The sequence below is a fragment of the Gossypium arboreum genome, chromosome 3 (genome assembly GCF_025698485.1).
Source record: "Gossypium arboreum isolate Shixiya-1 chromosome 3, ASM2569848v2, whole genome shotgun sequence".
NCBI classification, from domain to species: Eukaryota; Viridiplantae; Streptophyta; class Magnoliopsida; order Malvales; family Malvaceae; genus Gossypium; species Gossypium arboreum.
Genome location: NC_069072.1, coordinates 27,173,572 through 27,185,142, shown reverse-complemented (window position 1 = coordinate 27,185,142; position 11,571 = coordinate 27,173,572). Strand labels below are relative to the sequence as shown.

At 36.0% G+C, this 11,571-nt stretch overlaps 2 protein-coding genes across 4 annotated transcripts; both read right to left on the bottom strand.

Moving 5' to 3' along the window:
* Window positions 1–2,370: 2,370 nt before the first annotated feature.
* LOC108474755 (pentatricopeptide repeat-containing protein At1g71060, mitochondrial) lies at window positions 2,371–5,405 on the bottom strand. Of its 3 annotated transcripts, XR_008280013.1 has the most exons (3): window positions 3,308–5,104; window positions 3,100–3,160; window positions 2,371–2,661 (listed from the first exon to the last, which is right to left on the bottom strand). XR_008280013.1 is itself a non-coding variant. In XM_017776766.2 (2 exons), the coding sequence occupies exon 2, from the start codon at window positions 4,983–4,985 to the stop codon at window positions 3,342–3,344; it is 1,644 nt and encodes a 547-aa protein (XP_017632255.1). In that variant the 5' UTR covers window positions 4,986–5,006; window positions 5,114–5,405; the 3' UTR covers window positions 3,049–3,341. The 3 variants fall into 3 exon arrangements, 2 of the variants coding, with proteins under 2 accessions (XP_017632255.1, XP_052881575.1); XM_017776766.2 differs by lacking the exon at window positions 2,371–2,661 and adding an exon at window positions 5,114–5,405 and having other exon boundaries at window positions 3,049–5,006; XM_053025615.1 differs by lacking the exon at window positions 2,371–2,661 and having other exon boundaries at window positions 3,049–3,160.
* Window positions 5,406–6,695: 1,290 nt separating this feature from the next.
* Window positions 6,696–10,899, bottom strand: LOC108476366 (beta-glucuronosyltransferase GlcAT14A-like). The gene is made up of 4 exons (XM_017778565.2): window positions 9,718–10,899; window positions 7,906–7,981; window positions 7,704–7,819; window positions 6,696–7,587 (listed from the first exon to the last, which is right to left on the bottom strand). The coding sequence occupies exons 1-4, from the start codon at window positions 10,199–10,201 to the stop codon at window positions 7,064–7,066; spliced, it is 1,200 nt and encodes a 399-aa protein (XP_017634054.1). The 5' UTR covers window positions 10,202–10,899; the 3' UTR covers window positions 6,696–7,063.
* Window positions 10,900–11,571: the final 672 nt, after the last annotated feature.

Genomic DNA, 11,571 nt, shown 5'->3' with positions numbered 1-11,571 from the left:
TTTAGAGAAAACGTTGATTCAAGAAGTAGCAGGAACAACAACCAAAAGAATACTCAGAATGAGCAGCTTATTGAGAACTAAGTTGCACTTGAGGAAAGAAAATCTAAAACTTCAATAGCATGAAACTCAATTTGCACTCTAAGGGGATAACAAGCACAATAATTTGGAATGTCGACCTCTCGGTGGCATCCTAAGCTCCTTGGAAAAACAACTCAAAGTTTTTAAGGCTAAGCTAATACAAAAGGTAAAAAAGGGAAGATTAAACAAATCTATCTAGAATTACTCCAATGGACCATTGGCACCCAAAGTTCTAGAAAATCGCATCTACCTTTCAAGTTTATGAAGTTCTGATATAACGAATTATGAGATCCAAAAGACCACTTGGCCCGGTATAATAACTACATGAATATACTAGGAGCATCTGATGGAGTGAAGTGTAGAGCCCTTTCCATGACTTTTTCACAATAGCCTGACAATGGTACCTATCACTACCTTGAAGATCAATCCATTCTTTTGATTAGTTAGTTGAGCAGGTCATGACCCTTTTTTTAGCCAACAAGACACTCCAACAATCCCCGGCATATTTGATAATCATCCAGTAAGAAGTGAATGAATCCCTATGTGATTACGTTAAAATATTTAGTGCTCCAGCATGACAACAAAGGAAGTCACTGATGAATGGGCCATTCAGGCCTCTATTGTCGGGACCTCTCATCAGTACCTAAGATGCATCATCATTGGGAACCCTCTAACCAAACTCTCCCATCTCTATAAAATGGTGCACAAATTTTAAGAATGAGATGAGGTTAGAAAAATCCGTGCTAACTTCTCCATATTAGCATCTGGCCAAAGCAACCTTCCACAAAGATCACCTTGTAAGAGATTTCAAGACTATAAGCAACCAAGGACCATCAACAACCAAGGACTAGTTTAGAACTCCAAACCTGACATTGGCCAAAGCAACCTTCCACAAAGATCACCTCGTAAGAGATTTCAAGACTATCAGCAGTCAAGGACCATTAGCAGCCTATGACCAGTTTAGAACTCCAAACCTGATATAACACCAATACGGAACTTCTTACAATGGAGTTCATAATAGAAAAAGATGTTCACATAAAACAATGGAGAACAACCTTACAACAAAGGTATTAGTAATCCCTTAAATTTGCCTACCATTATATATGAGAATGTCCGGGCCAAATAACCCAAGCAAGGTTAAGACCAAGATCTATAAAACATAAAACTCCTATGCGGTGTATGATATACGGCGAAAAGAAAATGCAAATGTTTCCTATGTTTTCTCCCTTCCTTCCCCATTCTCTTGACAACTGAAGAATTCACCAGATGGGCAACATTAATTCAACTAATAAAGCTACAATTTTAAACAACAAAATATACCAAAACATAGCAACAAACACCTGTTGTATTCTGTGGAGGCAGCAACAATCAGTTGCTATGATCGGTTCCAGTAGTAGCTTAAAGAATAGTGGCAGCAACTCACGGCATAAAAATGCTAGAAGTTGACAGCAATATTAGAAACTATATTATTGTTTTACTTAGTTCGGTGCAAGCTACTTATTCAGTAGCTAAGTTTCAAAAATTTAAAAGCAAATTATTTTTGTCCCTTTTTGTAGCTGGTCAAAGACCAAGCATGAAGTGAAAGTTGTATCGACGCATAACCCCTTCAATTGCCACACTAAGCTTTCAATTGACACCTAGCTTATGCCATGTAACTATCCTGTTTCTAGCTTTAAATATCTCACTATCAACGAATTGTGTAGACATTAGGCCACATGTTTTAATTAGCCAAGTATCTTATTTTCATTTACATGTAGCTTAATTCAAATATATAGTGTGGATTTTTGTAAGTCGTAGATTTGACCGTTTGAATTCACCTGATTTTGAGCGCAATCTTCGAAGCAAAATGTGTGAACTACTGCTTCTGTTTTCTTTGTTGGTATTTATATTGGGGAGGATATATGGATGTGATGGAGATAGAAAGCCGCAAGTTTCACATTATTATTTGATCAAAGTAGCTCTCTTGGTTTTTATTCCAGCCAGTTTTAGCTTTGTTTTAGTTTTATGTAAAACATGAAAGGGCTTAAAATCAAATAAGGTTACATCTGAATTTGATTAAGTAATTAATACATGATCCTTAAAAAACCATTTTAGTTTTCAATATATTCCTCAAAGAAACATACATTTAATGAAATGGGGTCTAATATTGAATAATTTTAGGTGAAACAAGGACCCTTTCCGTTCTATATAGCTTACGTAAAGTCTAAGTCTTCTTCGCTATATGTAAGGCCAATCGGAGGACGATTTCATGGTTTATAGTGCTCCCAAACTCTAGTAATTACTCTTATGTCATTTTCCATTGGTATGGCATATTTCATTCAGTTGATAACTGCTCAAACTCATCAAATGCCTTAAATATGAGCCTTGGCAACCCCTTTTCATCTTCTAGAGTCGATTACACCTTTGAAAAAAGCAGTTTAATCCAAAAGAAAAGATAATTAAATCTTGCTAATGGCTTACATCTCAAGCTCTCACCACAATTGAATCATTCATTGCACTAACCACTCAATATGCATAGCTTGCAGAGAAAAATTGCGGAGTCTAGATTCTGGCCAGTAGAACCATTTTCAAAGCTCCTTATACCTTCCATCAAAATCATATAGATTTACCAATTACAAAGGCAAAAACTAAAACATATTAGTCAGAGAAGGTGATGAGATTGAAAGGAAGAGAGAGTCCGGCTTGATTGAGAAAGTGAAAGATGAGATAAAAGGCAACCCAACCTGCCATCTCCCCTTTGTTCAATCTGAACCTTAGAGGTGATAAGATTTTGGATTATCAGTAATTTACAAGTTATCCGAATTGAGAGGGGAATATACTTCTAAAATTGAAGACAATAAATACTTCAGCAATATTTTTCCGTACTTAAATTTCATATATGAGCATAAGGATAGATGCAATCTAATATCTAAAAAGGATATTGGATATTCAGATAGCCCCCCTTACTGAGCATGATTCGAAGAAACAATATTGAAGAGGCTAAAAGGATGTAGTTTTTGGCATATATAAAAGATGACTTACTGCAAAGCCTTGGACACTGTCTTTCCAGATACAAACTGAATCCGAGACCATAGCTTTGAAACTGCAAAATTTTCAACATGTAAATAGCCAAGGTAAGGATAAAAGAAATTGCCACAAAGCCGCACATTTTGATTCTTATCAAAGCTACCAGATACCAAATAGTAGCCCAGATTCTGTCACTAGGAAACATTGAAGGTGCTGTATGAACCTGAAGGGCACCAGCATACAGCTCACATTCTTTCTCACTTCTGGTCTCGAACAACTAACGGAGTTCCCCTCAGCTTATTGATTTTCCGAGTCAAATTTAAAGCTTCATCCTTCTTCCCCTCATCAAGTAGAGCCTGTTTCAGATTACTAAACATCTTGGCCGGAGGTCGAATACCTGCATCCAACATTTCCTGAAAATATTTGCAAGCTTCACCTAACTTGTCCTTGTGACACAAACTGGTAATTAAATCAGAGTACATATGCATCCCTGGAAGCACTCCCTTGACCTTCATCTGATCCCAAACCTGCTTTGCCAAATCCACTCGATCCTCGTTGCAGAACATCCTTACTATAATTTCGTAAGTACTCACAGTTGGCTCACAGCCCGGCTCATTCGACATTTTCTGGAATCTGAAGTAAGCCTCATTCGTCCTCCGAGCCTTTATTAAGTGATGAAGAATTATATCGTAAGTTCTCGAATTTGGACCAGCCGAATGTTTTCTCATTTCATCTATCACTTGAAATGCATCATCTATTCGCATTGACCAACAATAAGCCCCAACAAGGGAATTATAAGTAGGAGCTTCTGGAGTAAAACCGCAACTCTTGAAACGTTCAAAAAACTCCAGAGCTTCACTTAACCTCTTCTCTGAACCTAATCCATTAATCAAAGTACAATAAACATGAGGTGTTGGCTTGCAATTCTTTGCCTCCATCTCATGAAATAACTCAATGGCTGCATCATACTTCTTCGCCTTACAATACGCACTGATCAAAATACCATAAGTCACAACATCTGGCTCGAAACCGTCATATTTCATCTCTAGGTAAACCTCGTCTAACCTCAACAAGTTGTGTTCTTTTCCCCACCCTTCCAACAAAATCGTGTAAGACTTTATATCGGGAACAAACCTTCTCTTTTTCATTTTATCAAACACTTTGTTTGCTTTCTCAACATGTCTGGACTTACACAGAGTATCAAGCAATCTATTGAAATCCGATGTTTCAAGCTTGAAACCGAACTCTTCCATCCTCTCAAAAGCCTCTATAGCCTCTTCAACCTTCCGGGCTCTTGCGTGCCGCCTTGAGATCAATGCAAAAGTATCTTTATTCAGTAATTTTCTACTCTTCATTTCATTCACCAAACTCCATATTAATTTGAACTGCTTAATCTTACCCAAAGCTTCAATCAAAGCATTGTAGCTTTCTGTGTTATATTTAAACCCTTTTTGCTTCTCTGCCCATGTAAAAAATGACAAAGCAATGACACCCGCATTGCTTAGCCTCTCCAAAACCTCTACAACAAGTGAAGGAGACACTTCAATTGAAGCATCTTCGAGCAATTTACCGGCATGAGAACCAGAGTGGGTGGAGAGGAGTGTGCAAATTCTGGTAGCGTCTTGTTCGAATTTGGGTTCTGTAGGGTTCTTTTCATAGTGTTCGACAGACAAATGTTTCGGCGTTAAATCCTCATGGATCGATCTATAGATGATATGATGAGGAGTTGAGGAATAAACAAATGAGGTTTCATGGCCTGGAAGTGAGTTACGATTGAAAATTCGACGTTCGACGGATTGCTTTGAGTAGGTAGGGAGTGATCGTGTGAAAAGAGCTGCAGCAATGGGTTTTCTGTGGGTTTTTGACAGTAAATTCAGAAATCGAAGGAGACTCATTTTCATGTTTGAGGGCTCACCTCCTACCTGTTTGTGACAAAAGAAATTACAGAGTCATTAACTTGCAATTTATTCTCAAAGAGAAACTAAAAAGCACATAAGCTAAAATGCAATTAGGAGTAGATATTCTCAACTTTGATTACTCGGGAAGATGACTTGACCACCCCTACCTCCAAGTGTACACGTACAAATTGAAGTATATCAAAGCTATAGAGTTTTAAGCAATTTAAGTCTCATAAACTCTTTTCAACTAAACGATTCAAAGTGAAACATTGAAACATAAGTCTCACTAATCAATTTATGGTTTTCCTTATTTCGGTAGTGGAAAAGGAATGTTATGAATTTCTACCTCGAATTCAAATGTTATCATATTAATGCTTTCCTATTTTTTAAGGAGAAGATGGTAATTCAGCAAGGGTTTACGTTAAGATCCACATATGAACAGGAACATGAATAGATTATCATCAAGCTCATGAACCTCAAAAAAGTCTTTGATTAATCGGACCATTGTCAACATATGGACCATAGGTCTTATCAGTATTTCCATATCAAAAATAATTTTTTTTTATTATAAATAACAATCTAATCTTCTTATTCTATCATATCATTGGGGTTAAAGCTGTGCAGTACAATTTCGTTTTCAATGTCTCTCATGACAATATTGTTAAATGATTTTTCTATGTTAATAGCCATGATACCGAAAGGAAGGAGAGGGAGAAGGATAATTGGAAGAAAAGTAGAGTTAAAAGCTTGCAAAGAATAGACAATGAGATGGCTTTAAGAATAAGGGAAATTTCGGCATTAAAGATAGGAAGTTAGAGATGGTGCATGATTTCAATGAACAAACATAATGGTTTGTGGAATAACGTAATGCTTCAGAATGGGTTATGACGCTTTGGGGTGTTTTTTTTTTTTTTTTTTGGGGACATCATAAAAAATCATTCACCTTTTAAAATGTATTGAAGTAAATATCTATTTATTCTCTGATAATTTCGAAAATTAGTAGAAATCTTCGGCCATTGTGTTTGAATTATTGCATGAATCATTACTTCCTTCTTGTTTCATTAGATGCCTTCACGTCAGAATTGCTTTTGAATGCGACCCTTCTCTGCTACTATTCTTGTTTCAATTTTTCATTCGTCCTTTATACACAATAAGAGGAAGTCAAATCCGTAATTAGCAAATTTTAACTTGATACACAATAAGGGAGTCTCTTCATATGCTTGCAAGGATAATTATGTTAATCTTCAAAAGTTTTAAACTTAGTAAAGACTATGGGAGGGAGACTCTTCGTTGCAGCTAGCAATGTTAATCTTGGAAGTGAAAAATTTAGTTAAAAGGCAGCACACACTAATCGCCTTTGCATTGGGAAAAAAAATGTCGGTTTGGGAGGGAAGAAAATGCATACACAAACTGCCGAAGTTTACAAAGGGGCATGTATATCATTTTGACAATTTTGAATTTTAATTTGTAAATGGCAACCCGAGTGACCTCCTTTTATGAAATTTGTTGTTATTGTACTAGTATCTTTAGCAGTTTTTAACAATGCTCGAATGACTTTAATCACCCTATTTGTTGCTAACCCTTTCAACATTTTGCTTAAATACAGAGAAATAAATTTCTCCCACTCAACGTTCATGATGTTCGGAATAGGTGATTAGCATAACTAAGCTTAAGAATAGGCTTTTCTCAGCTTGATTTCTTTAGTTTACACTCTTCTTTCCACCAATTACCGTCGTCCAATTACTGGTATGAAGAAGAATAACAGAGGCAGAGAAGAGATTTTAATGAAAGAATTTGTCTTTCTAACACAGCCAGCCAAATGAAAGGAGGGGGTAGACCTTACAACAGCATGCAAATGGCAGCTCAAAGAGGAAAGTCCTCCTAACAATGACTTCTGGGTGGCTTTTCACCATTAAAATAATGGAAGCCAACATTGTGGACCAAAACCTCAAATGAATTCACTTGTTTCTCTCTCAACCGTGTTTCAGAGGAAACCCCCCAGAAAAATAGACATACAGACCAAAAGAATGTATCTATCTTTTGAACCAAGGTCAACGCAGTGAGTCTATGTAATGTAATATTCACCTGCTTAAGCTGCACTGATTCGACTGTGAATTCCAGTCATCAAGAAGGTTCGTTATGGTTTCTGCAAACTTCTTTGCTTGAGGCCCAGGTTTCAAGACATTTACATCACCCCACTGTGAGCAAGTATCACTCCACCAGCTCTTCCGGCCAGTGCACCATGCCCCTGGGGCAGCTTGGTTTCGCTTGCGCTTGAGGATCTTTTCATCTACCATGTCCAACACAGGATCATCTTCTTTAAACATTCTTGCAAACGCCGCTCCACTTTGTGCCATTTGATCATAATCAGAAATGTTGAGAAAGTGGGGTTCCATCTTTGGAGGATTGTCCCAGATCATATATCTTAAATCACTGTTTACAGTGGTGTTCTTTAACTCCGGTGAATTGCAAATGACAGTATGAAAATAGCTTTCTTCAGATAACATAACATTGTTGAAATACATCAGAAGTGTCCGGGGTAGATTATCCCACCCAAAGATGCAAAATTCCAGAAAGGATCTGCTTAACACAACCCACGGCGAACCTGCAACCCAATGCCAAACCGTAAATGATAGCATCTCCGTAGAAGAAAACAGTCACAAATAGATTTTTATTTCACGAAAAGTAACGGATGACAATGATACGGATTGCAAACTATGCCTGTGAATATTTTAAAAGCATCAGGCATTGCCCGTTTCTCTGTAGCATAAAAAATTTTGGTCCTCCTTGCTAGGTAAAGCCCCGGGTCAACAACAATAGGCCGAAACCGTTGATCTCTGCATAAAGAACGAACCAATATGATTAGATTTAATTACAATAACAGGAGAATGATCTATAAATCTTATGAGAAGGGTTTGCCTACTCTTTCCACCCAAGGTCATTGTTATGATCAATAAAATTGAGGTCCCTCCTAACAGATGAAAACACATGGGACAAATCTGTGATATGAAATAAAAACAAAAACAAAAACAAAAAAAAAAAAAAAGGTTAGAACAATAAGAACAACAGAAAGATAAGACAAGTAACAAAGGGTGAAACCATAGTGTTCCTGCCATTGAAATTTGAAAGAAGAAATGCAGGTAAAAGGAAGGGCATCATAAATTTTGTTCAATATGACATCGAAGCTTGGCACCAATAATGCATGATTGGTTGTCCCCTGCCTCCTTTGAGAATATTTTTAAGTTTGGAGCTACAGAGAAGCAAAGAATGTGGCATGGGAATTAAGTTTAGGATTTTCTATTTCATTCATTCTAAAGCTTCTCTATCCAAAAACCAAATCAGGTTTTTCAATATAACCTACCAACGATGCGGCGATAAACACACATTATTTCAGAAGTTTGAATCTGTTCAGATATTAGTTTCAACATGTTAAGTATTTGAAACAATAGAACGTTAAGCGAAAAGGTACATAATAACCATATTCATAGACCTGATTTGTCTAGTTGCAAAAGTGTTACTTTGTCCGGACTCAGCATCCAAGCATAATAAAACAAGCAAAGAACATCAGAAACTCGATCATAGCACTTTCAGCTCCACGAATTTAACTTCTTTTTGGGCCCTTAAGTAGGTGATTAACCAAAACAGATACAATCTATAGCTAAAGTTTCTGTAGACGAAAAAAACATCACCTATTTCCTGCTAGAAAAGGAAATTATATTATTTAACATTATCTCGGGTTAAAATGATACAAGGGAATCTGCCATGTCCAAATGTTAAAGTGTATTAGCTTAAGGATCTATGTAAAACAACCTATAGTTTGCTAAACTGATGTATCAACCACTATATCTGACCATATCAAAAACAAGCCTAGCTAGAAATCTAAGCATTCGGGCATAGGATAAGCAAACCACTGTTACAGGTAGAAAATTGGTCCAAAAGTTTCCTTCATCAAAATTAAAAGTTCTAGCAAAATCAGCAGATCTGAAACCTCATGAATCATCAACATAAATATGCTGAAGTCACCCATTAAGAGAAAAATATGCCAGTCATCCCCCACTGCACAGTTTCCACTATCCAGTCTCTCAATTTGATAGCCTAAGTGTCATGTACATATGGATATGTACTGGAAAATTCGTTCCTTAAAGAGAATCTTCTTTTCAAGAGTCAGGGTGTTTACTAGATGCTTTCTGATCTAATATATTTTCAGGATTTGACTTAAAATCAATAGTAACTAGTCAGAAACATGATCAAATTCAAGAATTTTCCTCGAATCGTATGCAACATTCCCAAATCATATCCAATTTTTAGACTGTAGGAAAGATTTAAGATTTAGAAATGGTGCACCAAATTTTGGCAGAATAAATCCAAGCAAAAGAGCAACTACAACTAGGAGTCAACTATCTATTGTGGTTAATTTATACTAATTTCCCAGAAAAAGCAACCTAAACCAATTCAGAACATCTGCCTAATCCAAGATCATAAAGAGCACCAGAATCAGAAAATCCTAATCCAACATCATAAAGAGCACCAGAATCAGAAAATCTCAAGTCCCATTTCGTATCAAACCGTATATTATGAACTGAGACAATGCAAATTCATCAAAATTTCAAGTAATTCCAATTAAATCAAGATCATGTATATCCAAAGTCAAACTGTTCTCTGAATTCACCTAATTACTCCATATAAGAGAAAAACAACATAAATAATTTTTTAAAAATGAACCCAAATCGCTTACCGTCTTGAGTAAGCAAGGGATAATCCAAAGCACTCAAAGCAATAAACCAATCCCAGCCAGGATCAACCTTCATCAAAATAGCAGCAGCGTGCAAAGTGGAAGCAATATACGAAGAACCCATGTACGAAAACCGATCAGGGTTCCCTATAACATCCACATTTGAAAAGCTCCTAATAGCAGGCACAGATTTCAAAGCCACAACCAAACTATACCGTTCGCCATCAGTGGCATCAGCTCCAAGATGCAATACATAACGATTCCTGGGGTGATAGACAGCAAGGAGTAGCCTAAAGATCCGATCTTTATCACCTTTTCCACCAAATATATAATACCCAAAAGCTGGTGGATATGGAAGGCCGAGTTGGACTAGTGAAGGGAAAGGTCTAGGGGAGCTGAAAGGTGAGATCGAGTAAAGTACGAGGAGGAGGACAGAGAGAAATGTAAGGGAAAGAAGACTGAAAAACCATTTCCTTTCAGCTCCCATAACAAAAGTGTTTTAAGGGTCTTCAAAAATTGTGGTAAAATTAGATTCAAAGATTGACTTTTGAGCATATGTGTTTGTTGACGGTCGAATGAGGAAATCCGGGTTGAATTTGGATTTTGAAGATGTTACAGGAGAAAGGTCGGATCTCTGGTTCCACAAGACTGAAAACCATTGATGATAAAATCTAGATCAGCACAGTAAAGCTCTTTTTTGTTTTTTGTTTTTTGCTCAATTCTCTCTCTCCCTCTCTCTCTCTCACTCTATCTTGCTGTAATGTCAATCAAAATGATTATAGCATTTTTCTTTTCTCTCCTTTTCTCTTGCTTGTTTGTGTAAAATGTTCAAATCCTTGGCTTGTTTTGATGATGAAATGAATTCTTTTTTATTTTGGAGGTGAAAGAGTTAACTAGGGTTAGGGTTTTTTATTCTATTTTTTCTCTTTCAGGTTAGATTTGGCTTAGGTGGAGAGAAAGAACATTTGAAGTTTCAATCTGTGGATCTTCTGATCTTTACGATTTGATTTGTTTTTTTTCTGATAAGGTATAATAATCCATTTTACCCTCTAACTTTAAAAAAAATTATTATTTATTTATTTATTTTTCATTTTTAAATTATTAAATTTACGTTTATGAAATCATCCTAAAATAAGTGATAAATAAATTAATGAAAATTAATGAAAAATAAAAGAAAAAAAAATTCAAAGTCTATGCATTCTGATAATTAGATCCAAAATAAGATATTAAGGGTAAACTCCGTTTTTTTCCTCTTTTGGGTGGGTCCAAAAACACAAAACCAGAGTTGCGCGTCAAGTAACGCGCTTCCGTGAAGGCAATCCCTGGATTAAGTTAATTTAAAAGATACAGATCTAGATTTGCTAAACTCCTTTTAGAAAGGTGGTTTTCACAGTTCTTAAATTAGGGAAAAATATGGATTGCGTCTTTGAATCAACTCTCCCTGCATGCGCTAAGCAAAGACGTGTGATGATATGATGAAAATTGACCAAGGAAATAAATAGGTTTAATTCATCTCTGACTCTTGGGTTTAGATCATAGTAGATGGCCGTCTTTGTTTCATCTTCCTACTGCTATATTCATATCAAACTTCATTCTGCTTTTCTTTAACCGTCTAGATGTCAATGTTTTGAGGTTTTTTTTTTTTTTTGGGTTAATTCCATTTGAGGTTTTCTTCTAATTAATCACTAAAATATTAGTATTCCATCCATTTAATTTTCAGCTTACCATTAAAATGTCAACTTGATATATAAATATATTTAAAATATACAGATTAAATTTTAAATATATATTAAAAAAACGTGTCATTGAAATTTAAGGGTTACTCTTTTAACACATCATATTTAGAGATATTCATTG